We start from the raw sequence: 27583 nt of genomic DNA on the forward strand, positions 1-27583 counted from the left end.
TTCTCGTTTGAGGTAATTAAATGCCATAATTGCATGACCAGCAAAGTGCATTTGTGATATGGCATTATTTGTATTTGATACCACATAATTTGTTCTCAACACACAACTCTAAGGGATAATTGATTAAAGCTATTTGGTTCCTGAAAGGATATTGAAACAGTAAAATAATAACACCAACAGTTAGAGAAAGTTCTAACCTGTCCCATAGCAGACATTCCTACAACTCTGTGCACCAGCATTGAAGGGTTAAGGACCAAGACAGTCAGACAGACTCTCAGTGCCCTGCCCTGCAGAAGATGATAGATCCAAAAGCTTTCTAAATATCAAGGAGCCCAACACATCACTTACCAGGAGCAGAAGCAACAGGATGTGGGAAGGAGTAAAAAGTCACTTAATGACTTATTATATTCAGTATGGGCTCCACGCCCCTATCAGCCACATATCTGGTGTAGAAAGGAGATCAGTGTGTGCACAGGAGAGGAGGAGGGTTCATGAGAACATTTCACAGCATAATGTATGTGGCTGTCGAATAAGGAGGTGATCATGGCAGCAGTGCCCCAAGCTCTGGCTTTAAGTGGATCCAAGGCACAGGTCCAAGTGTAAAGAAGTAGGAAGGACTAAGAGGTCCACATGGATTGACAGACACAAGTAGTTAGCAAGGTGGGCTCCTCTCGGAGTCCATACACCTGCAAGAGGCAGCTTCTCCCAGCTGATCAGCACAAGCAGCAATGTCTGGTGAGTTACAGCAGATACACCTGTCACTTTGTATAGAAGCTGGGCTGTACACAGCTGTATACTTGGGCTAATTCAATTCTCCTTGCTGAGCTGAACTTGGGAAGAGAGGACAGAACTCATTGGGTTCTACAGGTGTGTGGTATATAGATGTCTTTTCTAATGAATACTGCTTTGATTCTAATTTGGTTTGTATTGCAGCTTAAGAGCAGACAGGGAACAACCCACGAAGTGACTCGTATTAATAGCGTATCCAGATATCAAAGTGGCTTAAAAAGTAGTAGTACTGTGTCTGGGTTAACTTTCTAAATACATAAACCAACCTTGTGTTTAAAAAGATTGTATGCAAATATTTCTGCTATAAAAACGGAGGTGCGTTGTGTTAAAATGTATTTGTATATTGAAAGAAAGTGGAGCTGTCAAGTGGGTAAATAAGTATTGTGTGCGTATGTATATAAATAGTTATACTCCTTATTGCTATATGTACTGACACCTAGATCCTATGCATTAGCAATGTAATTTCAAAACTACCACTAAAATCATTGTACCACCCACTAATGGTGCACAAGGTGATATTCTGAGCTAATAATAATTTAAACAATGCTGTGTTTTATCAATAAATGTATTGTACATGTGTCTGGTGGCTGGTTATCTCCCATAGCCTCTGTGTTTCCATGCCATGCTGTACATGGATGGCTCTCTTTGCAAGGATTCTCCAGGAAAATGGTTTGTGCATTTCCAAAATGTAACACTGAACTTTTGCCAAACTACCTTGTTCTGTGTTTATTCCCTTTTTAGGTTTATAAATTACCCCAAATCTTAACATTTAGAACATGTGCTGGTGTCAGTTCCTTGTTTATATTGGGCAAGTCACTTTCTCTCCTTGTGCCTCAGGCACCAAAAACATAGATTGTAAGCTCACCTGGGCAAGGACTGCGTCTGTAACATTCCTATGTGCTGCGTAACCCGCGCTAAATTGTAATTGCGACGCGCTTTGAGTCCCAAAGGGAGAAAAGCGCTATATGAAATAAGTTATTAGTTCTCATAAATTCTACAAACTACAAGACATTCAACGTCCGAAAAGTGTATCTATTGATGCTATTTTATAGCGGGTTCTTTGCAGTTGTAGTGCCTTTTTCTTTCTTTTCTGGATTCTTTGCAAAACTGAAGGTGGTTTCCAAGTTTTAGAAATCTCGAACAAAAAGTATGTCCTTTTCTTATGTTTATCCAATAAACAGTGTCAAGATATGCAGTGTATGGGCTTATTCAGTACAGTGCTTGGAAACTGCCATTCGAGCCAATTTTAAATTTATTGAATAGGACTTGATACCTAGATTTACTAAACTTTGATACCGATATCGCTGTGTGTTTTAAAAAAAAAAAAATTTTTTTTTACCACTATATTTACGAGTGGTTTAACCCGTAAATAATGCAGAGAGAACTCATTTTATCAAAACAATACGAGTGAGCTACATTAAACGCCAGAATCGCTAACTAACATGCATCACAAATATTTTGTAGTTTACAGACAGTCTGTGACAGGGAATCCAAATGATCTGGTGCTGCAGCCAAAAACATGGCCATTTTTTTTTATCCCCCACCCCAGGCTGGCGTTATTCCGATCTTGCCTATGTATTTAGCGGCCACAATAGATGAAGACAATTTAAGATTAGCCAACCTAGAATGAATGATAAAAATACATACTGAAATATTAAAAACGTTGACCTTAATAATATATTAACCCCTTAGAAGTCCAAGTAGCCAGTTAAGCGTGGGCAGCCCATGGCTAGCTGCCACTTGGGCTACTAAAGGTTACCAATTTGCACATATGTGTTCTGTTTTTTTGTGGTTTATTTGTAGGGTTTTTATGTTGGATATTAAACCCTTTATGCCCGATGCATTGGTAGCCTCAGGCATCCAAGGGGTTATATAGTTTTTTGCCGTAGGGTTTTGATAACATAACCATATGGTAGGAAAGTATGACACCCCCCTCACCCTCTGCACACACACATTTGCAACGCTGCAGCTGATTAGCGCAGATATCTGCGTTAACGCTTATTTGTATTCCTTAATGCTGCTACCGCTTTTTTTGAGGCATACAAATGAGATTGATTATCACGAACCACTTATGAATATGTCATTTTTAGTAAATATTAAGAAAGAAAAAGGTGCAATCCCAATTTTCTATGAAGCACATTATTACTGCAGCATTATCATCAACCTTTAGTACATCTGGGCCTAAATCTGTATTTGTGGGACTGGTACATTTCTAGATTAGAGTGTCTACATCAGGGATCTCAAACTCAGTCTTCAAGGGCTACCAACAGGCCAGGTTTTATGGACGTCCCTGCTTCAGCACAGGTAACTCAGTCAAAGACCGAGCCACTGATTGAGCCACCTTTGCTGAAGCAGGGCTATCCATAAAACCTGGCCTGGTGGTGGTCCTTGAGGGCTGCGTTTGAGACCCCTGGTCTACATACAGTAGTTTATAAACATTCTGCAATATTCTGTGCACATTATACTGAATACATATTCATGGACCTATGCAATATAGTTCTGTATTATAGTTTTGCACTATATTGTTTAATGACGATATGTGAAGACGGTGCTGTTTGTGTTATAAGTCTTTTACATTCATTGGATCCTAAGGGACTTATTCTATATGGGCTGAAGCAACTAATTGGGTCATTGAACATTTTGGCCCTAAATGGCATGACCTGCTGTTTTGGCCCATATAGAATAAGTCCCAAAGCTTAAGGCTTTTGTTTTTGTCTTCTAGTCCTTGGCCTGGGTGAGTGTAACTGTTTTTGTTCTGTGACTTTTCTGCAATTAGAGCAGCTGGTTGTAGTGGCAGGAGGTGTGATAGGAGCTGTTCTCCTCCTGATTATCATTGGGATTGGCGTGTACATCCTATGGAGAAAGGTTTGCATCGGTCCTTCATACGAAGAGTTTTTCAACGCAGTAACACCGACACACACAGGAGTCATCGCTGTGGACCAGGCAGTAACGCAGACATCTTCAGTAGGACACCCCATAGATCCCTGGTAAGTCTTTGGGGTTCCAGTTGGGTTTGGCACAGGACAATTATATCAGAAAACATCCACGGATCCACTGTATGCTAAGATGATTATGAAACAAAGGGACACAAATAATTATTTTCCATTTGCTCCTCTTACCATCAATGATTTAATGTTCTCGCTCCAATGTTTGACCCATCTGCATCATCGTGTGGGGAGTAACCAGAGGCGGATATTGGGGGAGTGACCAGAGGCGGATATTGGGGGAGTTGAAGGATGCACAGATTAGAAACACTAGGTCTCCCCTTTTCAGTCTCACTTTAGGGAACACGTTCATAATAGGAATTATTCATGTTTCATCAATCATATCATATCAATCATGACCAGGATGAATCTACGGCCTTCTCTAAAAAGATTGGTTTTTTTGTGATATTTAAGCCTTCTCTATCTCACCTCCTATATAATTTGAGTTCTGAGCTTGCAGGGATTACGTCTCTATATAATTGTACCCTTACAGTGTGTGCAGGGATTACACATTTTTTTTAGTTAAGGACTGACTATGTTTTCAGAGAAATATACTAAACAAATGTATTTTTTTTTCTTTCATAATTTGCTCAACATTTAAATAAAATAGCTGCAGCTACTTTGAAACAATGTTCATTTTCTGTGGTCACATTTAAGATGTTTGTCTGTGTAAAGTTATCCTGCTCTTTATCATGAAACCAATAGTTATATAGTTACATAGTAGATGAGGTTGAAAAAGACATACGTCCATCAAGCTCAACCTATGCTACATTTAGACAACAGATACTTTATCCTACTGTATATCTATATTTCCTTATTGATCCGGAGGAAGGCAAACAAAAAACCCCAGTGACATATTATCCAATGATATCTTATAAGGGGGAAAATAAATTACTTCCTGACTCCAAGAATTAATTGACTGGATCAACATTCTTCCCATGTTTACTTATTTGGTATAACTCTGTATACCTTTCCTTTCTAAAAAGATGTCTATCTTTTATCTGCCTATAGTTTATCTGTCCCATCCTGGTGTTTGTAAGCACTTCTAAAGAAGAGAACTACTGTCGCGGCCGAGTTTATTCGAGCATTTGCCCGGTCTCGGCCGCGACAGTAACCGGGCGCGCGCCGGAGTGTGCCGGGCGCGCGCCGAAGCCACGGAGGAGCGCCCTCCGATCGGGGCTTTCCCCCTCCCCACTCCGGGTCCCCCAGAACCCCCCATTGCCGTCCCCCACATCGCGGGACACCAGGGCTACCTCGGGGAGCCCTGGACGCGCGTGCAGGGGGCGCAGGCACCCGATGACGCGTGACCGCGCATCGGTGACGCGCGGCACACCGAGGGAGAGCGGCTAGCAAGCCGGGGCATCCCCCGGCTTGCGGAACTAGCCGCACTTGAATAAATCGTGTCGCCTCTGTATACAGTCATGGCATATGAGCAATGAAGCACAGATTTGCGGGGCTAATTTTAGGAAGCTTTATACAAAATAAATCCCATTTCTTTGAAAGAAAAAGTGTCTAAATAAAAAAAGTAGCACTTATTATTATTATTATTATTGTTTGTTCTTTTAATGCGCTGCTAGTTTTACAGAGACATTTTTGCAGACACAGTCCCTGCCCCATACAGCTTACAATCTATGATTTATCTCCCTGAGGCACAGGGAGATAAAGTGACTTGCCCAAGGTCACAATGAGCCAACACCAGGAGCTGAACCAGGTTCCCCTGCTTCAAGCTCAGTGCCAGTCAGTGTCTTTACTCACTGAGCCGCTCCTTCTCTTGAAATGAAGTAGTATGTCCCCTTATTGCTCATTACCATAACTCTGCGGATAAGGACCACCTGTGTCACCTACAGTACTTCTAGTAATTATACTATGCCGCTGTAAAGATGATGTGGGACTATTAGAGATGGGTGACCTTTTAGGCAAAGTTCGAATCTGCTGCGAAAATGGCGTTTATTCGCATATTTGACTTTTCAGGAATTTGAGTACGAAAAAAGGCGCCTCTATAAGCGTAAATTTTTTTTTATATATATGAAAATTTGACTATGCAAAAATGTGCTCAAAAGTAAAGCAAATGTTAAAAAACAAACAAAAAACTAAACTCAGGAAAATAGAGATTTGGTGGAATTACAGGATTTTTTGCAAATAACAAAAGGTGTCAACACAAGTTTGCAGAGCAAATACAAATCCCTCCTGTGAGCACATTTACGTCACGGACATGTGGGCAACCATGTCCCTCCCCATTATCTGTTAGCATGCAATGCTTCCACTGCAGCCAGGGATTCTGGGATATTCCATGCAAATGAGCACACGGTGTCACCTTTTACTTCGTGTTTGCAAAGAAGCAGAAGTGTTTGTCTGAAAGATGTTCGTGGGTCGCCCGGTGACACCTTCGCCCATAACTAGTGACCAGGCAGATCTTTCTAATGTGAAAGCTAATACGCGCACTCATTTAATGGTGGGTACATTTTAAAGTGCAATCCCTGATAACTGACCTATAGTCAACATTTTGTGAATCATTTAACAATCTAAGTGCCTTCCTTCAAAATGTTACCATGCTTAAAGCAAAGATTTTGCTGCTTTGTTTTCTTTGGAAATTAAGCAGGGTTTATTTTTCTTCGGAGCTTATACATTTGTCAGTTGTTTCCTTCACCCAGGGGTTTTCAACTCGAGTCCTCAAGACCTCCCCATCCCCCAACAGGTCAGGTTTTTCAGGATATCCCTGCTTCAGCACTGATTGAGCCATGTAGGCAGAAGCAGGAATATCCTGCAGACCTGTTGGGTGTGGGGGGGTGGGGGGGTTGGGGGGGTTGGTGTTTGAGAACCCCTGCCATAACACTTATCCCACTCTGTACTTATCAAAGAGACAATAAAGGTAAGGAAGGGGATAAGAGGGAGACTTTGTCCGTGCAAACTCTTGTTGAACACCCTGACAGATAATCCAACTCCACCCAAATCTCCGCTCACAATGTTTATAACTTCACTTAAACGATTAAAAAATATTTATAGGTGTCAGTGTTTGATAAGAAGGTACCAATCCATTATCCATTGAATTTGTCTTAGGAAGGACTGTGTCTTTAAGTGAACAAGACAACACATGCAGTAAGTGACTATTAGGCTAAAAAATACTTTTAAAGGTTTTTTTTTTTAACAGATATATAGATCTCAGTATTCAGCCCTACTTGACTCTTCTGAAACTGCACTTTTTGATTCTTAAAAACCTGTTCTTTTTTTGGCATCTTCATAGCATTTTGCATTCTTGAGATACCAAGCCTTGAAAAACAGGATCAAAATAATCGCTATAGTTTGCCAGTCAAATCCAAAAGGTTAAATGAACAAAGCATGTGAATAACTCGTTGCTCTATAGAAGGCTGCGAAAATAAAACAAAAAATGTTTGTTTGTTTAACAAGGCAGCATAATTAAAAATATCTCTGCATTACTGGTGAAATGGAAGAGCTTAGAAATTATTCTTTCACCTCATTGATTTAGAAGAATTGTCTCCTTTTTATTATCCTTTCAATCTGACCCATGTACTTTCTGTTACTATTAGGGCTAAAAGTGTCCCATTCATTGTACCACCCAAGTTCTATGGACGAGACTGGGTTGGTTTGCAGTATGGGGAACGGATTCAGGAAGAGAGTGAACCCTATAGTGCTCCTGACTTCCTCCCTCGGTCGTCCTTCTGTTCCCTGGGTACAGTATGTTACTTTGTCTATATGAACGATCCCACAATGCAGGGCAGATCCAGGACGGGTAACCTATCGGTGAACTTCATATACTTGACTGTTACATTGAAACTGACAATTTGGTATAAAGCTGCTTCCTTCTAATGTTAAAGGGTTGAGGGTGGAGGGAATGTTCTGCAAATTCGTATTTAGTAATCCCCACAAATAATAATTCACATATTCGTTTCTCCAACACAGAGCTCCATGGTAAATCTTGTTATACAGTATTTTCGGGATAGAAAGACTGTTATAATGTTCAGTGGAATAAAAACATAGAATCCACATACTGTAATAAATAACTTGTGTTACCATTTTTCCTTGATAGGGGGAGCGTATGTTGCAGGCGCCATTAACCCCGCCCTGTACAAGTATCCAGAAGATAACGAGGAATCTGATTTCCCGGAGGATAACATTGGACGCATTTGGTTTGCGGTGGAGTATGAACAGGAGACAGAGAGGCTTGTTCTCTCCCTGATCAAAGCCAGGAACCTGCACTTCAGCTCCGAATCCTGCTGCCCCTTTGTGAAGATACATCTTCTCCCTGACAAGAGGCGCTATCTCCAGTCTAAGACCAAGCGCAAAACCCTGAACCCACAGTTTGATGAGAACTTTGTGTTCCAGGTACAGTCAATAATGCAAATAGGTCAGAGTTCTTTAAGAAGTAGTGGGAAAATCTCTCCAGATCTCATATTATAAAGGTTAATGCTAAATTCATGCTTTTACCTTTTACAGCGCCTTAATGATATAGCAGGGGCCAGTACAGAAGTGGGCAACTCCGGTACTGAGGGGCCACCCAAAAGGGCAATGTTTAAGGATATCCCTGCATTCGCAACGGTGGCTTAATCAGGGGCTCAGTCAATGAATGAGCCACCTGTGCTGAAGCAAGGATATCCTGAAAACCCAACTGGTTGGCCCTTGAGGACTAGTTACCCACCACTGCACCAGAGGCTATTATGATGTAACAAGTATGTCATGGACACTCGTTCGTATTCCAGGGGGGATTGGGCTGACCCCTCCAGATGGCGTGGGCAGCTTGACCGTAATGGAAGAGTAGACCCACTCCACTTCTGTTTTTAGGCATCCGGAACCTGGCCGCATCATGTGTTTGCTCCTGGACCCCAGCACTGTATAGGTTAAAAATATACACTGAAAGGGCAACTCCCTGAAATTCTTCTTGGTTAGAGACCGTCCCTACAGTATGTAAGTCAATGCCGAGTGAGATGGAACAACATGCCTGGTAGGGTCTGATGATGTCACTGCGCTTCCATGGGGCAGAGAGATGATCAGTGAGGATGATATTCCTGGGGATAAATAAGAAACACAGATGTGAAGTTCTTTAGTTTGTGCCTGTGTACTCTCTTATGTGATGTGTGAATATATCACTCAGAGGTGAATATAACAAAGTATTTACTGCAAACAATGTCACTTGTGAGACTTCCCATCACTTGGTAAACAATTCCAGGTTTCTACTCATCTTGTCTTTTTATCTCCTTGTTTGTTTTTTGTTTTTTAAGCAGTTTGCGAACCCAGCAAAATGTGCCCTGCTTTTTCCTGAAGAGGTTTTGCAAAAATATTAAAAGTTTGCCTTTTTGTTTTTGGCCGCACATTAAAGCTTATTGTGAAGATCACATGATCCTTTTATATACTGCAATTTTTGCTAAATTCTGGTGTAAAATGGCAACATTTTGGTCGATATTGGTGACCTTTGAGCAATGTGACTGTTTTTGAGACTGTACAGAGCATGTCTAAAGACATCCCCATATCGCTAGTCTTGATCATGGGTGCTGATATTAGAAATATCCTCTTGGAGATAGCGGCTGCAATTGTTTTGCTAAACACGCCACATTTACCTTGCAGGAGGTCCTGTGACTCTGAGATTGGGTTTTACCCCCTTTAAATTCAGGTTTCCAATGAATAAAGGGTTAACCCCGGAGTTCTGAAAGCAGAGCCATTTCCTAGTGTCAATGATAAACATCTCACGGCAATCACTTTCACTAAATACAATGCGCATGAAATAATACAAATAAAATGTTCTCTGTTACAAAAATAAAACCCTCCAAAAATGAAGAATGAGAACTTAACTATGTGTTCAGCAGGTTCAACAAGATCTTTGTATGCTTTGTCAGAAGTACAGATTTGTATCTGCTTCCTTTCTATTGGCAAGATGCTGCCAACAATGTCATTGGTGTGTGACTGTGCTCTGGGGAAGAAGACCAGGGGGGCTGTGCTGTATGTTTGGTGCTATTTTTCCACTTCTTTTTTCAGTTTTGCCAATTTTATAGAGGGAGAGATTGATGCATACACTGTTGCCACACCTTGCCTATATACCACATACAGCTGTTATAAGCCTTCTCTTGTATATCACACAATATGTATGTGTATATGTATAGATATATAGATGACATATCACAAGCATTTGTGTGCTTTCTGCTAATTAGGTTAGATTAAAATAGGGGCCTACGAGAACAGTCCCTCCCAGTGGGTTCGAGCAGGGAGTTGCAAATATTTATTATATTTTTCACTGTGCACTTGTCACATTATTATATAAAGACACATATTTATCACTAAAATATTGTGTATAATTTTGTCACTTGAATAACACGTCACTATCTGTATGTGTAAGCGCGCCTAGTATTGTCACCGTTTTGTTTATATTCTGCTAATTCTAATTATTCTTTTTGGCGATATTTTCATAGAAGTGTTGTTTTTTAATTAAGACCTAGATTGGTGCTCTTCATTCAAGGTGCATTTAGGCTTAATGCTGTTTTGTATATGTATGTATATCTTTATACAGTGCCATCCATGTACATGGCACTTTACAGCAGTAACACATGTGACATAATAGGCATAAGTGCTTCAGACATAAAAGTAAAATTTGGAAAGGTTCCCTGCCCCGAAGAGCTTACAATCTAATTAATTATATCTGCACGTAAGTGGCATTCGGCAGTACGTTCTCCCTTCTAACTTTCCATGTGATTTTCTCTGCAGGTTTCTGGGAGAACGTTACATCAAAGGACCCTGCAGTTTTCAGTTTACCACGTGGATAAGATAAAAAAGCATCACCTCCTGGGGCAGGTGATGTTCCCCTTAAGAACCGAGAATGTAACCGATGATGGCAAACTTGTCATTTGGAGGGACCTGGAACTTGAAAACATGGAGGTATGAAAATAAAATATATTGTGCTATTAAAAAAAAAAATAATCAAGACAAATGCAAGTTTGGGTTTATTGTACAGAAGAAAAACAATCTCAAAATCTCACCTACTTACACCATTCTATCCCACCTCTTAACATTCTCAGGATAGGTGTGCAAGGTAGACAATGAACGGCAGAGTAGTAGAAATGGCACACTGAAGCAATATACTGTACAGAACATGTTAATACTAACTAATAATAATAATAAAAAAAATCTACATATTCTCAATTCCATGACAGGTGTAGTCAGTAGAACAGTCTTTAACAGGCACCCTCGAGTGTTGAACAGATAAGCAATATATGGATTTGCCCTCGACCAACAGTGATTAATCCTTCTTGGTCGAAGTTGTAAGATTAAATACTGTAATATATATAACTGAAAAATGGTTAGGTGCTAATGAATTAAATGAATTTTTAGCATGTTTGACGATGCACCTATAAAACAAGAATAATTATTAGTCTCCTGTGCAGGCCAAGTTTGTATCTGGATCAGTTGTTGGCTTCGGTTCATTGATCTATATAGGACGTGGGAGCTGTTTTTTTTTTTTTTTTTTTTTTTAATGTTTCTTTTCTCTTCCAAAAGCCCCCATCAGAATACGGAGACATCCAGTTTTCTCTCAGCTACAATGACTACCTGGGGCGTCTGACCGTGGTGGTGCTCCGTGCAAAGGGTTTACAGTCGCAAGAGGAGCGAGGTGTTGTCAGTGAGTGGTACCTGCTGCTAAACCATTTATTTCCCGTCTTTCTCATGGCAGCCGGTTAACAGGAGCATTGCTGCCTTCTCTAGACGATTAAGCCATTATTTGGACAACCTAAGATGTACGTTTGTGAAAGCTATTTACAAACATTTAAATGAGTAACGCTCCTACATGTGAGATCAAAATAAGTCCCACACAAACTGTGAAAAATCATAATACACTTCAAAATAGACAGTCAAATATAGTAAATATTTATCGTTTGGAACGGCAATGTTGACATTTTATCAAGTATTAAATATGCATTGTTTTAGCATTGCAATGTTTACAAGTTATGAAATATGAAATATTACATATTCATAATTTTAGCACTGCAATGTTTACAATGTAATTTTTTTCTGCACTATTACCTAGTCAAAATTGGAGAGAGAGACAACAAAAGACAGGGGTGCCCAATGCTACATCCAATTGACAAAACATATATGGTAATAAGTATAACGTTTAAATACTTCAATAATAATAATAATATTTATTTGGTTATTTAGTTAAACCCTTTGGTCAAAGCGTCATAAGCCTGCATACTAACGTCAAGGTATAACCAAAATTAATGCAGGTCCTACACTACACTGTGAACCCTTCCTTTACCTCTGAATGAGGGGAAGCAACCATAGTTGATCCTGTTCTTTGCAGCAAAGTGAAAATTGAGAGAACAATTTATTGTGACTTTTCCCTATTCCTGGGGGTTTTTTTGTTGTTGCATTCTCTGCATTCAGATAATATTAATTTTTCATTTTTTTTACCGCAAAATACTGCATTAAGACCGGTTTGCTTTTGATGAGATCTGCAATACATTGCTCTGTGAAGAATCACTAAGCAAAGTGCTAAAGTAATTGCCAATTAAATGACCTTCAAAATGATCAACCACATGGAACTGGAGAGCCGATATATTCACCGATTACTCAATAAAGCTTATTGCATATTTCTGTTTTGGTGAACTGTTGCTAAATATCTGAGAATGGTCCCTTACTCGCACTGAAGACTTGATGCCTGTCTACATAGAGATCTGTGCTCGTTAAATATTTAGCAAAACCAAACTGAGTGAACAATCTCCCAAATTCAGTCCAGGAAAAGTGGACGTTTTCCAGGTTTAGTTGTAATTTCGCCAGAATGAAATGGAAATGGCAAAATGTAGCCAAACCGGAAATATGCAAAATTACGTCAAACGGAAAGATTATAAAGTCATGTGACACACACATTAACACACACATTCCCAGCATGCTCTAACTCCAACACCCCTCCCCACCTTTTTAACTTGGGAGGTTCTAGCATTTTGCTGAATGGACAGGACATGCAGTGGTTGTTTCCCCTCATACAGAGGTTAAAGGAAGGGTTCCCAGTTTAGTGTTGGGACCTGCATTAATTTGGTTATACCTTGACGTTGGTATGCAGGCTTATGATGCTTTGGCCAAAGGGTTTAACTAAATAACCAAGTAAATATTATAATATATATTATATATATATATTATAAATTATTATTGAAGTATTTAAACTTTATAAGTATTACTTTTATATGTTTTGTCAATTGGATGTAGCATTGGGCACCCCTGTCTTTTGTTTGTAAAGTCATGTGACATGCTGCATTTTATTCTGCGTTGGGTTCAATACACAATGGGTGCGCAAACTTTTCAGTCTGCAACAGCTGCCTGCTCTCCAGGCTCTGATCACACCCCCCTCCTTACCTTGTCTTCAGCGTCAAATTATGCCGCAGGTTCGCGTGACGCCGCGTTGCCATGGTGACGCGTCGCCAAAGACAAGGTAACGGAAGTTGCAGAAGCCTCGTGCAGTTCCCCCCCCCCCCCCGACATTTAATTTAAATGTCTTGGGGAAGAGCGCGGACCTCTGCAACTGCCGCGCCCCCCTGGAAAATCTTGCACACCCCTACAACACACTAACTTTTAATGCTGAATGGATCTGCCCGATTTGCGACCTTGTTCGCGAGAAGCCAATAGTAAATGTTGTATGGTTCGCAAACGAAAGCTAAAATAGGCAACACCGCTTCACGAGGGGGTGCTCAGTTTTACCATGCCCATTTAAATTAACGATTAGTAAGTTGTGTTAAAGCTCCTCACCCTTTAATTAACTGTGTCAGTTTCTATACGGAAGCAGAGATGATAGATCTGTTCTCATTTATTAAATGAAGAGACATGGAAAGACTGCCTGAATCACTGGTTAGAATGCCCTATAACGTTAAGCAGCGGTGTTGTCCGATTATTGAAGTACTGAAAACTGATCAGTTTCTTGCATTAGAGTCAGATTTCCATAACAACTTCCATACAAATTTGACCGAAGCTTTTCCAAAAATACCTTGTGTGGAGAATGAGATCATTTAAATATTGACCCGGCAAAGTTGACTCTTTGCTGTTGCAATTTTTTTAGTACTTTATTATTTATTATTTAAAGGTAATAAATACTGAAAAAAAGCACCTCTTGATATTGTTTGATTTATTTATAAAAGGTTTTACCAAGAATTATAGGCTAAAGCAGTAAAATTCAGGGCATTATTGAAAACCCTGTTCTCTGGTTGGTTAAAATTCCAGGCATTATCCAATCAGTAATGCCCGGAATTTTAGCAGTTTTCAATGTGTTTGGCTGGAAATAATCAGCTTTCACAACAGCTGAGACAGGGCAGGGGATTGGTCAGAATGAAGTAACAGCTCTGAGACAGGGCAGGGGATTGGTCAGGAAGTATCAGCCACGGGTTGACTCCTAACCCCCTCCCGAGCTGACTGAGATTTTTTGAGCAGATTCAGTTAAATTTGGGGAGAGGGGGAGTCTGCAAAGAAGTAAGTGGCTGTCTCCAGTTTCTTTGTGGCAGTTTGTGTGTGTGTGTGTGTCAGTAGCAGTGTGTGCTGTGCTGTTGTGTTGTATATCTGTGCAGAGGTGCTGTGTGTGTGTGTGTGTGTGTGTGTGTCCGTGTCAGCAGCAGTGTTTATGGGTGTAGCATGTGTGTGTAGCAGCAGTTTGTGTGTGTGTAGAGGTGCTATGTTGTGTGTGTGTGTAGAGGTGCTGTGTATAGAGGTGCAGTGTTTGTGTGTGTGTGTGTAGAGGTGGGGGGGAGTGCAACGTTTAGTAAGTGGCTGCATTTTTGATTGTGGCGTCAGAGTGTGTGTGTTGTGCTGTTGTATGTGTGTAGAGCTGATGTGTGTGTGTGTGTGTGTGTATAGAGCTACTGTGTGTGTATCAGTGTCAGCAGCAGTGTTTATGGGTGTAGCGTGTGTGTAGCAGTAGAGTTTCTGTGTATAGAGCTGCTATGTGTGTGTGTGTGTGGTGTGCTGTATGTGTGTGTAGAGCTGCGGTGTGTGTGTGTGTGTGTGTACACAGAGGGGGCGGCAGTGTGTGTATATAGATATCTGCACTGTAAGGATATATAGAGGTGGTTTCATGTATTTACCATTTTATTTTAATTAAAAAATCTATAACTATACAAAAGTGTCTTATTTATGAAAAAAAGTCTACAATTAGCCTATAATAGTAATAATCCCCTCAGAACAGGGCATTACTGGCCAATAATGCCCGGCCTGGGTTAAAGTCCCTCGGCTTCGCCTCGGGCCTTCAACTCTTCCAGCCAGGGCATTATTGGCCAGTAATGCCCTGTTCTTCGGGGATTATTACTTAAATAATACATTGAGAGTTACCTCTCGTTTTCAAGTATGTGCTGTGCATAGAGTTTAAGATGACAAATAATACATGGTTACATAAGTGAACAGGGTATACATTATATACAAGACCTTGCATTCACAGTTGGTTAATATATATTTTATAGACGTATGTACAGTAGTAGTTACAGACCAGGTTCAAATGTGAGACAGATTTAGTTTTGAAAGAACTTAGACTGGTGGTGGCTGTGAGAGTCTCCGGTAGATTGTTCCAGTTTTGGGGTGCATGGTAAGAGAAGGAGGAGCGGCCGGATACTTTGCTGAACCATGGGACCATGAACAGTCTTTTGGAGTCAGATCTCAGGTGATAAGTGTTGCATGTGGTGGGGGTGAGGAGCTTGTTCAGATAGACGGGTAGCTTGCCCACAAAGTATTTGAAGACAAGACAGGAAAGATGAACTTTGCACCTAGACTCAAGTGATAACCAATCTAGTTTTTTGAGCATTTCGCAGTAATGTGTGTTGTAGTTGCATTGGAAAACAAAATGGCATATTGAATTGTAGAGGATATCAAGTTTAATAAGGTGGGTTTGGGGTGCCGAGCCATATACTATGTCCCCATAGTCGATAATTTGCATCTGCTGTGCGATACGCTTTCTGACTACCAGACTTTTAGGGAGGATTTGTTCCTGTAAAGTACACCTAGTTTGGCATAGGTTTTGGATGTCAGGGTATCAATATGCCTACTGAATGTTAAATGGGAGTCAAACCATATGCCCAAGTATTTGAAACAAGTAGCAGGGGTTAGGGTGGTGTTAGCGTTGGTTCTAATCTGGAGCTCAGTCATTGGAAGTTTTAAAAATTTAGCCTTGGTCCAAAATATCATTGTTACAGACCTGTCAGTGTTTAAAAACTGTTTGTTTTGGGAAATCCAATTTTCAAGTCAAGTTTTCAAGTTGTTGGCGCTGTAATATAAAATGTGTTGGATACTCTTATCGTACAAGTTAATTGTGCCAAGTTTAGACCAGTAGAACTGCTTTATTGGTTTGTTTCGTTTGATACAATATATTAATGCAAACTTCTTTTACATGCCAGGGGGATACGCCCTCCACACCCCGTTCAGTTTGGTACTGGCACCATTTCTTTATTAGATCGGGATAGACACTGAAGTTTCCAGATTTTCTGTATCGGTATTGTAGTAGACCTACCAGAGTTCTACATCCGCATATTCAACTTCATAGTTAGAAGGTAGGGACGGGTGAAACTGTCAAACATCCGTTTTGCTGAATTTCCCGAGCTTTTCATTCACAATCCGTTCCGTGGTGTAAAATCCATCGATTTCGAGTTTCAATCCGTGCGGATTAATCAAAAACTGCCATTGAATACAATCCGCCGGTGGATTTTACCAATCCGATCCGCGGATTCCGCAATCGATGGATTGGATTGTCAGTGATTAAAAAAATAAATAAAAATTATCTGAAAAAGACAATTGTTTTTGAGATTGATTCACGTTAATCTGTGGACCAAAGGAACCAACAGATCCAACCGATCCACGGTGGATCCAAATCCACGTAAAAAAAATTGCCCCTCTCGTAGAAGGCTCCAAAAGTGGTCACATTCAATATGCTATAAATGCCGTCATCCCCTTGTGCGGGAATCTTTCACCTCCTCTCAAATTAATTTAATCCAATAGGAGCCACAGAGCAACCGATTTTGTATTTCCTACTTTTTAGCTATACAAAGCACATTTACTCCATCCATATCCAGAAGCTAAAGGTTTATTTTTCTACCTGATCAAGGCTGTAAATTTAAGTCATCGGTTGTCTACTAACGGCAGAAGGATGTTGACTCATTATTATTATTACAAGCTTTGCTTGACGGACACCTTGAAAATGTCATCAGATTTCTCTACGTTTGAAGTTCAAGCCCCAAAACCAATTAAAACCTAGTTTTCAGCAAACCGTTTCTTCTTGTGACCGTGAAGAACTCATTACTGGAGTTTGTGTTCACACTAATTAAATTACATGTGGATAGAAGTAGGCATTTGAACTGCTAATGCAAAGCAGCGGTTAAGACTGTGAAGGCACTGCTGGGTTTCTCACCGTCTGACCTATCAGTGTGGCCAATGGTACAAGGGTTTTATTTCATGCTAACTGTGTACGCAGCACTTTGCATAGAATCAGACAGGTACAATGAACCACTAGCTTACATTATCACTGAACTGCTACATCAGTCTGTATGCAAGTTTGGTACCCTGACCATGCAGGAATGTTTAAATGGTTTGATGATTGCCGTTTTGGTTAATTGCAGGTCCTGATTACTTTTAATGGACGGTTTGGAAATATTTAATAGATTTAGGACAGTTCCCTTTTATCTCTGTCTTTCTCATATGTTAACGATGGACTGTATGGATTTCAAAGCACTGACGTCTTGTATCTGCATGATACAAGGGTTTTATTTCATGCTAACTGTGTACGCAGCACTTTGCATAGAATCAGACAGGTACAATGAACCCCTAGCTTACATTATCACTGAACTGCTACATCAGTCTGTATGCAAGTTTGGTACCCTGACCATGCAGGAATGTTTAAATGGTTTGATGATTGCCGTTTTGGTTAATTGCAGGTCCTGATTACTTTTAATGGACGGTTTGGAAATATTTAATAGATTTAGGACAGTTCCCTTTTATCTCTGTCTTTCTCATATGTTAACGATGGACTGTATGGATTTCAAAGCACTGACGTCTTGTATCTGCATGATTTGTATTATTATTGCTACTACTATTAATATTAAGGATTGCCACAGTGCTAAATGTAGAAAAATCAACAATTCTATATGTATCCTTAATAAACATCAGAGATGATTTTTTTCATAGCAGTCAAAAGCATGATTAAAAACACTCAACAGAAGAAGCAGTCGATACACAGATGCTATTTAACCATAACAGCAGCTGTTATTTAATCAAATAACGTGTATAAAATATGATTTGGTAAACATCCACCAAATTGATGATATAACATAAAATAGTGTGCTCACAATATGATACAGTATATATATGTATATATATATATACAGTATATATATATATATATATATATATATATATATATATATATACATATACATATATATATATATATATATATATATATATATATATATATATATATATATATATATATACATATATACATACAGTGGTTGACAAATCACCAAAAAATCTACTCGCCACACAAAAAAAAATCTACTCGCCACCTAGTACCAAACGTGTGCTGCTTGGGCCAATATTTACTCGGCCGGGGGTTAAATCCACTCGCCCGGGGCGAGCAAATGTATAGGTTTGTCGAACACTATATATCCTGCTTCAGCACAGGTGGTAGTCTTTGACTGAGCCAATGATTGAGCCACCTGTGCTGAAGCAGGACTAGCCTGAACCTGACCTGTTGGGGGTTTTGAGGACCGGAGTTGAGAATCCCTGGGTTAAGCTACGTGTGATATATATGAAATGGTACATATGTCTGCGGGAACGTGCATGTGTTCCGTATAGACGTTTATGTACATGAATCCTAATGAATTTGAGTGTGTTGTGTAGATTTCTTGGACAGAATTGTCCTTTTTCATTCCTAAAGGGACACAATGCTGCCTTTTTCTGACAATCGGAAGAAGGGCAGCATATCAATGTATATAGTATTTACGGTCCTTTTCACCTGTTATGGGTTTTCTCCCCGTGCCTATTGAGTTGGCTTGTGCCCTTTGAACATCTTTCAGCATTGTGTATGAACCAAGTGGCTTCACCTCCAGTCACCGTAACAATGTAATGTCTGGCTTTAGCATGATTGGATTAAATACGGAATAGAGAAGCAGAGCAGAACTGCACAAGGAAGGAAGAATGGATATAATTAGGATTTCCTTACTAAATTGCTGTCATATCAAGAGTTACAATACTAAGCCATTGTTCTCCTACATTGTAAAGTGGTAACAAACGCCAGGTATGGGCGGACTTGTGTAAGGGCTGTTCTATACAGCATGCGGCCGTGCGTTCCTATGCGAACGCGCGTGCACGTGCCGCATGCTTTTCATGTATATGGAGCCGTGTGTGTGTGTGTGTGTGTGTGTGTGTGTGTGTGTGTGTGTGTGTGTGTGTGTGTGTGTGTGTGTGTGTGTGTGTGTGTGTATATGGGTTGTGTGAGTGAAAGTAAGTCCTAGATAGATTTAAAAAAAAAAAAGAAAAAGTTTAATAAATATTTTTTTGTTTTGTTTTACAATCGTTGACCCACAAACACACACACATCCATACAAACACACACACATCCATACAAACACACACACACATCCATACAACCACGCATATACATACATTTGAGCGCAGGTAGCGGCACGAAAAGATGAATTTCTTCATCTTCGCCGCTGTCTGTCGGCTCCCCTCTCCCTGCCGTGCGCGCGCGCGGCCCTTCTATAGAAAGGTCAGTCAGCCAACTGAAATTCCGCGCGCGCGCACGGCGTAGTGCGCGCACGGCGCTATAGAACGTGCCTAAGAGATACAATTCCAAGCTAAGAGGCAATTATGAGTCTGTTACATGGGATTTAACGAGGCAATCCAAGCAGCTAAAACAAACTCTTTTTGATTTAATATATGCCACCTTTGATTACTTTTTATTAAAAACCAATGACCTTAGCTGACGATCAATTAGTTCTCCCGTGATCGATCAGCAAAAGCCTACTTCCCAGGGTTCACTAAATGGCTGCCTTTCAGTTTCAAATCAATCCTTCAGTCCGTGTAACTCAGCAGCTACAATGTATCCTTATTATTACTAATGTAACATTATCTATTGTTACAGTTTGCAGTTCAAACTGCTGGGAGTATTGGCAACAAATGATCACAAAAAAGAAAGTGATAGAAAGATCTTGCACAGCTGGGGAGGTGGCTAAACCTGCTATAGAAATCAAAGGTTGCTCTGTATTAAAACACATTAAAATGGCATTACAAGTTGAATTTTAAAATAAAAAAAGGCAGTAAGTATTACCTAATACAGGGGAGCACAAACTTTTTGAGCTGCGCCCCCCTGCCTGCTCCCGCAGCTACTCGCGCCCCCCTTACTTTTTGACCGCTGTCAAATGACGCCAGGTGTGACGTCACATGACCGCGTTGCCATGAGACGTCATTTGACGCAACGCGGCACAACAAACTACTGAAACCCGGTAAGTAGGTTACAGAGGCCTCACGGGAACCCCCGGCATTTAATTTAAATGCCTTGTGGAAGAGCGCAGGGCCTCTGCAACTGCCCGCGCGCCCCCCAGAAAAATCTAGCACCCCCCAGTTTGCGCACCGCTGATCTAATACTACAGAACTGATTTATTTAAAAAAACACATGTATGATATTGCTTGGATTGCTCCTTTTAAATACATTGTATGTACAACAGGTTGTGGTATCAGTGAACTGAGAATAAAACAGGATTGTGATAGTGAGAGAGTATTGTTACTACAATACTTATCTTGGAGCCCAAATACTTTACACAGGATGATATGTTGATGTCTACTTGCTAGTAACTGTTACATACGCCTATAACACATATACTATCTCTAACTGTGCTTGCAATGTCTTGTATATAATGTATAACCCATTTCACTCATTGGAGCTATGTATTTGTAACCATGTATCTGTCATCATAACTCTGTGCCCAGGACATACTTAAAAACGAGCGGTAACTCTCATTGTATTATTTCCTGGTAAAACATTTTATAAACAAATAATTGTCAATAGTAGGAAATACTTTGGATAACCATCATAGCATTAACACTACCTAGAAACCAACTCGCCTGTCTTTAGTAGTACTACAGAACAGCTTCATTGCTCCCGCATGCGGATCATTGTACAATTGCTACACTGGGCGAGTGCAAGAATGATTCTTTGGAACTCTAATTACCAAACACAGCAATTCTGCATGAAATAAAACAGGTCTCCTGCTGAGCCGTGCATTAGAGGTCTATAAGTTAATTTTAAAGTAAGCAATACGGAGTCTGTCTGGATTTAAGCAAGCTGCAAAATGAGCTCGGTGGAGGGTCACACGACACTATATATAAATGAAATAGAAGTGGCCATGTTAGTCCGTATTGGGTGATCCCTTTTTTCTATTTGGACTAGCAGTGGATATTTTAGGACACGTTTTGCAGCGTTCTGTCTCTTCCTCAGGTCGATAAAAGATTATCACCCAATATTGAAGTACTTGTTTATTTTGCACTAAAAAGACAAAATCGTGCATTCGGTTTATTACTCCGCTATGTTGAAAATGTTATGATTGCAGGTTCAGCGTTTGTCAAGGTGTCACTTATGAATCACAATAGATTTATCAAGTGTAAAAAGACAGCTGTGGTTCTTCGGACCCCGAATCCTGTCTACAATGAAACCTTCAGCTTCAAGTTGGAGCATACGGAGTTGGACACAGCGAGCCTGAGCCTGTCCGTATTGCAGAACACCGAAGCAGACAGTAAGATGCCTAATTTGTCTCCGCATATTGTTCCAGTTATCTGTTACATTTTCAACTGGGGGAGACCATTAGAACTGCGCTGCTGCTGTTTAAAATATTTGAATAAAGAAAAGAGAATCCTTACTAAACAGCCAATAAACCCACTTATGGGGTTATTCATTAAACTGTGATAGGGCCAATTGGGCACTATCGCATTGGAACTCCCAGGGAAGTCATAGATTGTAAGCTCCACGGGGCAGGGACGGTGTCTGCAAAATGTCTCTGTAAAGCGCTACGTAAAACTAGCAGCGCTATACAAGAACATGCTATTATTATTAAGTCAATAGTTTCCGTGCACCCGTCTGCACTGTGGAGTCAATGGGAGTGCTCCGATTGTCACATCAGTTTAATGAATAACCCCGTTAGTGTGAAGCCTCTCAGTTCATTGAAAACTATTAAACATTTAACTGACATTACATCGGCTTGGTACTATTTGACACTAAGGGGTCAATTCATTAAACTGGGATAGTGCCGGTGGGGGCACCTACTGATGAACTCACACTGAGAGCTTACCTGTGACTGCTCCGATCTGCACGATCACATCTTAACGGACAACCCTCTAAACCTTTAATGCACTGAGAAGAGCCAACAAATCTCATAACTTTCATGAATTGACTAAAAGAGGAATAAATCCAGAGGCACGTTTAGTTAATGAAGGGATTTTTGTATCTGGAGCTAGTTACCAGTTGAAAATTGCATTTCATGATTGTCGTCATTTTTTTTACATCTCTATGTAACCCCATTTTATTTGGAAAACGGACAGGGAGTATGTTAATGTGTATGCCGGTGCTTGGTGAGTTATTTTATATCATATATATCATATATATCAAATAAAAATAACACTTGTGAGCACATTCACGTCTGACAGTTACACAACCCTGCCTTTCCCCATTATCTCTTAGCATTCAATGCTTCCACTGCAGCCAGGGATTCTGGGTAGTGACATGCAAATGAGCACTCGGGGTGTCACTTTATGCTTCTAGTCCATTTTAACATGAACCCATATACGTGTACACCTGCCATATTGCACAGCTTTTTCAGCACAGCCAGGGTTAAAGAAGTGCAGCTCACAGACAGCAGTTTCAACCTTTTGGGTATCACCAGTGGGAGGTTATACTGACTTTGCAATGTGAAGCTGGAAGTGTCTACAACCAGAAAATATCTATCTATATCTATCTCAAAAGGAAGAAGCGTGCACGCCATAGTGCAATAAATGTAATACAATAAGGATGACAATTACTCACGAGATGTCGGACGTAAGTCCGCAGTCTCAGCAAACAGATGGGAGATGTAGAAATCTCCAGTCCCAGCAGTAAATTCAGGGAGGTCCACTAGAGTGGCTGTGAGGATGTAGCCATATGCGTTATCACACCAAGAACGTGACTTCAGCAGTTTCCCCCTTATCAAGACAAAACACCTGCTCTTGAAAGTGTGTGTGTGTGTGTGAACACACATTTTCAAGACCAGGTGTTTTATCTTGATGCAGTCAAGAAGAAACTATGTAATCTCACAAAGCTGACATATAGCCACATCTGTGACATGTCTATACAAAATTAGGTGTCACAGCCTGAAACCATGTTCCAGTCTAATCCTGGGACATTTTCAAGACCTTTTCCCTATTAATAAACAAACCTACAGTCTGCTGAATTTGGGATAAGATACTGTAAAATAGCATAATAATATATGAACATGTGTGTGTATGTATATATGTGTGTGTGTATATATGCACACACACACACACACACACACACATATATATTTTTAGTAACTTAAATGTAATTGGGTTTGAATACAGCATCGAGAGACCCTTAAATCTTGTACAACAAAAAACACATAGCAAATAAAATATACATTTACAAAAGGAGCTGGGGAGGAGAAGATGGAAATATTTCATCCTTTTTCCGTTTCTGTTTTTCCTTGTCACCACCTCCTCCGATGTGATCGTTGAGCTATGTCTCCCATGGGGTCCCAGTGCGCCCCGTCTACCCTCAGACCTACAATGTCCCATTCCTCAACCAAACTTCCACTGGTCTGTCAAGGGAGAACACACTTAACAAATTTTAAAGCAGGATTGTCCACCCCCGGGATATCTGTTTGGGCCAACCAAGGCAGCCAAACTTTTTGGAATTTAGTGCCAGTGTCTTTAACCAAACGCGTTAATTTTTTCCATCTGGCAGACAAACCAAATTCCATTTCTAATTTGAGGTATGGATGGCATTTCTTTCTGTTTCCATAATGCTGCGATCTCGCACCGCGTTGCTGTAGCAAAATGAGCAACCACTTTACACTCGACCCTGTATTCATATATTTTAATAGTAATTTAATAAATAATCCAAGGGTATTTTCTAAACGTTATAGAGTTTTACGGCACAATATATTCACTGAAATTCGATCCTATAAATGAACCTCTTCCTCCATAAGCACACAACGTCAATTTGGATGGATAAACACCGAAACACATAATGTGGTGTTAGTTAATAAGAAATAGACTATTAACAACATTCATGTTCACTGGCAGCTGGATCCAACATTCACATGCTTCGCAGTTATGATAAATTGAAATCGAGACCATGCGAATTCCCGACCGCTCGGCCAGCTGCTTCTCCAGCCTTCACCTCTAGCGTATCTCCAGAAAGGCAGTAATGCAAACATTGCTTGAACACACCAGTCCATTATTATTTGATCATACAACTTCTTTACCAAGCACACAAGCAGCTATACATGCAAACTTCCAAATGATAATCACAAAAATAAAGCTTTCTTAATAATAATATCAGTGTGATATTGAAGAGGTTAGATACTAATAAGGTTCTGTGAAAAGGAATAAACATATAGAACAGAATTAAGGGGATAATTCAACATAGCTGCAGTTCAGGTTATCAGTTGAAAACTCCCATTGACGTCAGCTGGAGTTTTCGTCCGGGTGATAATGACACGCATGCCCACTTCTGACTTAATTGCATTACCCCCTAAATCGGGGGGTGGTCAACTCCAGTCCTCAAGGGCCACAAACCGGTCGGGTTTTAAGGTTGTTCCTGCTTCAGCACAGGTGGCTCAATCATAATGAATGAGCCACTGGTGCTGAAGCGTGGATATCCTGAAAACCTGACCTGTTGGTGGCCCTTGAGGACTGGGGTTGTCCACTCTTGCACCAAGTCTACTCCTATGTTCTGTATGATTTTATTTACAGACCGTCATTTAGATGCCAGCCAAATCCAACCTGCGCCTGTTTCAGCTGCTTGGAACACAGCAGACACAAAGGATTCTGGATAAGAGCAAAAAGTCTTGCAGTCGGACTTAAGAATCGGCCCCCAAGCTATTCAGAGTTTGCCGGGCCTGATATAGGATGTAATTGCATTTCCCAGCCCAAAATCCTTTGTGACTGCAGTAAGATATGCTATAAAATATTGTATGCAGAATATTAATGTTTGGAGACGTCAGTCTGTTCTGTTGGGAAGACCAGTTGACTTTGTATCTTTTCCACATTCAGAAAGCCGTTTGCTGGGTCGGGTTGTGGTTGGACCGTTCATGTACACCAGAGGCCGAGAGCTGGAACACTGGAATGAAATGCTCAACAAGCCAAAAGAGCTGGTAAAACGATGGCATGCCCTGAGTATCATCACCTAAAGTGCAACAACTATTTCACCAACATGAAGGCTGTCGTGCTTTATCTTAGCCAGATGATCTTTTGTACGCAAAGGGATGGTGGCGACCATGAGAGGGAGGAATGGGGATCCAGAACATACAATCCTCTTCTGCTGTTAATGGAATACGTTCATGTCTTTCATAATCCCTATCTATTGTTCGCATTGGCTGGCGTGTGTACATAGAGACATAGTCACTACAATGGATGGATAGTTTCACTGTTGGGTAGGCTTATCCACTGCACAGTGTTAAATCATTGATGCAAGGTGGCTTTTGATAGACAAAGAGCATAACCGTAAATGTTACTTATATGGTGTTAACATAGAAAAAATGGGATACTGGACCCCAGCGGTGCTACAAAAACGTTTGTGAACATAGTCAATGCGTGAAGCCAATCAAATGTATGTAACGAAGTCCAGTAATGATGAAGAAACCAAGGAACCTTGAGTAATCAGGCGGGTTGTAATGTAGTTGGCTAATATGCATAATAGTTTTATTTTTATACCTACCTCCAGCCCTCTTCCAAATTTTGCAGTGTTCCATCTTTCCCCCTTCTATATGGTGTTAACATAGCCTGCTGGATGCATGGCCCCCACAGTATAAAACTCGTTTAAAAGAGTCTTGTTTGCTCTGTTGCAGCTGGTGAATGCAAAGTCATTTAACATGTAGAAGGAATGTATGTACATGAACAGTAAAATATATAGTGGTATATGATACAACACATGGAATATATGCTGCAAACATACAGTATTAGCTAACCTTGTGTGCTATTCATGTTAACAACAAACGCTGGTAATCTGTTAAGCATATTACTGTAATTCCTGCAAGATGTGTGTAGCAAGACTACTTTGCAAATTGTTTCTCATTGCCATAACTGCCTAAACGATCCAGTTGTTTCCCAAATAAATACAACTTCTGCAATGTGTGTGTTTCAAGTAAATCTGGAGAAATGGGTTGGAATTAATACTGTGAGGATTAAAAGTCAGTCACTGAGACATAGCAGAGCGCTTCTTTAATGGTTTACAGTGTACCTGGTGAAAGGAATGACTCTGATCGGCATACAGCAGTGACCAGCCAAATCTATCTGGAAGCTTGGGAACTGGTAAAATGTGGGTACAGTATCGGCTCTCTTTTATTTTGCGGTGGGCACATTAGTATCTTAAACCAGCCCTCCTTATTGATATCCAACCTCTTTGTAGCCTATACCAGTCTGTTACATAATGCTGTTATCCTGTCCTGTAACTGCATCAGATGGAGAGCTTTTATGCCTCCTTTTTATTCATGGCATAATAAGATTCATGTTTTCTATCCCCCGTCTTTTGGATGTCCAGGTATTTGGCCTACTGGATTCAATTGTCAGTGCTAAGTGACAGGCGAGCTGAGTGTTCCTGAGCAGGACACAGACCTCCTTTGTAAGAGTGCAGGCAGGAGTCTGTCTGTCTGGGGTGCCAGAGAGAGACCCCTGTAGTAGAAGTACTAAGTCACTCTTTTCCTTTGTGGAGTTCTACTACGCGCTCCTAAAAGACCATATTTCAGCGATTTTATTAATGGCCATTCATGATCAACATTGTAAGGAATATGCATCTAAATGTAATCTTTGTGTTTTTGAGTATAATAGGCAAAGTTCTGATCAAAAAGAAAATTCATGTGAACAATGGGACCCTGAGAAACGAGTTTAATTTTGCTTCCCTAAAAAAAGCGCTTGCAGCTGACTTGTTTCTAAAAGGTCTAATAAAGCAGAGTGGGGAGACATACGGTAGCTCCTATATCTGTGCACAGAAAGGACACATTGTTTTCCTTCTCTCGTGGCAGTGCCAAATGCTCCTGTGCCATTTTCATTTCATCAATGGGTCACTAGCCCCTGTGTCTTGTATGACTCATGTTTCCAGGGCACGCAAGGCAGACTAATGCCAACAGAAGAGAGAGGTTCTGGGAGCACCATGGAAACGGACAAACCACTTGGCATCTCACGCCAAACTGGTTTCCTTTGGAGGAAATTGATTTCTTAATTGGAGGCAGCTGAAGACCAGACTGAAAGGTGATGTGACAAACTGTGTTTCATATCTCTAACGCCTACTCACAAGTTTTCAACGAACATTTGAACTCCAACGGTGCTGGAGGGCTTGCATCAATTAGATTGTAAGCTCTTCGGAGCAGGGACGCCTTTTCCTAAATGTTACTTTTATGTCTGAAGCACTTCTTCCCTTTTATGTATTATTTGTTATTTATATGATTGTCACGTGTATGACTGCTGTAAAGCGTACATCATGTTGTATTGAGCACTGAAGTGGTTAATAAATAATTGTGCTGTGTAAGCCACTTGCTTTTTCCCATTCAGAAGCGGCTGGAGAAGGTTTGAGCTTTTTCTCATGCTAA

At 40.4% G+C, this 27583-nt stretch overlaps 1 protein-coding gene and 1 long non-coding RNA gene across 2 annotated transcripts; one reads left to right on the plus strand and one right to left on the minus strand.

The window, feature by feature from the left end:
• Positions 1 to 458: 458 nt before the first annotated feature.
• Positions 459 to 27506, plus strand: SYT15 (synaptotagmin 15). The gene is made up of 8 exons (XM_075610499.1): positions 459 to 735; positions 3566 to 3776; positions 7319 to 7461; positions 7819 to 8114; positions 10482 to 10652; positions 11271 to 11391; positions 21341 to 21523; positions 25053 to 27506. Exons 1-8 carry the CDS (start codon positions 729 to 731, stop codon positions 25187 to 25189), a joined length of 1269 nt encoding a protein of 422 aa, XP_075466614.1. The 5' UTR covers positions 459 to 728; the 3' UTR covers positions 25190 to 27506.
• LOC142501116 (uncharacterized) lies at positions 3179 to 22905 on the minus strand. The gene is made up of 3 exons (XR_012803413.1): positions 22807 to 22905; positions 7803 to 8794; positions 3179 to 3850 (listed from the first exon to the last, which is right to left on the minus strand). It is a non-coding gene; the product is annotated as an uncharacterized LOC142501116 (long non-coding RNA).
• Positions 27507 to 27583: the final 77 nt, after the last annotated feature.

Source organism: Ascaphus truei, chromosome 8 (genome assembly GCF_040206685.1).
Source record: "Ascaphus truei isolate aAscTru1 chromosome 8, aAscTru1.hap1, whole genome shotgun sequence".
Lineage (NCBI taxonomy): Eukaryota > Metazoa > Chordata > Amphibia > Anura > Ascaphidae > Ascaphus > Ascaphus truei.

What these genes read in the sequence shown, in the direction of transcription:
- SYT15 (XM_075610499.1), top strand. An exon ending in GGACACCCCATAGATCCCTG is followed by an intron (nt 3,777 to 7,318) that starts GTAAGTCTTTGG and finishes TGTTACTATTAG; the next exon opens with GGCTAAAAGTGTCCCATTCA. An exon ending in AGAGGAGCGAGGTGTTGTCA is followed by an intron (nt 11,392 to 21,340) that starts GTGAGTGGTACC and finishes TTATGATTGCAG; the next exon opens with GTTCAGCGTTTGTCAAGGTG.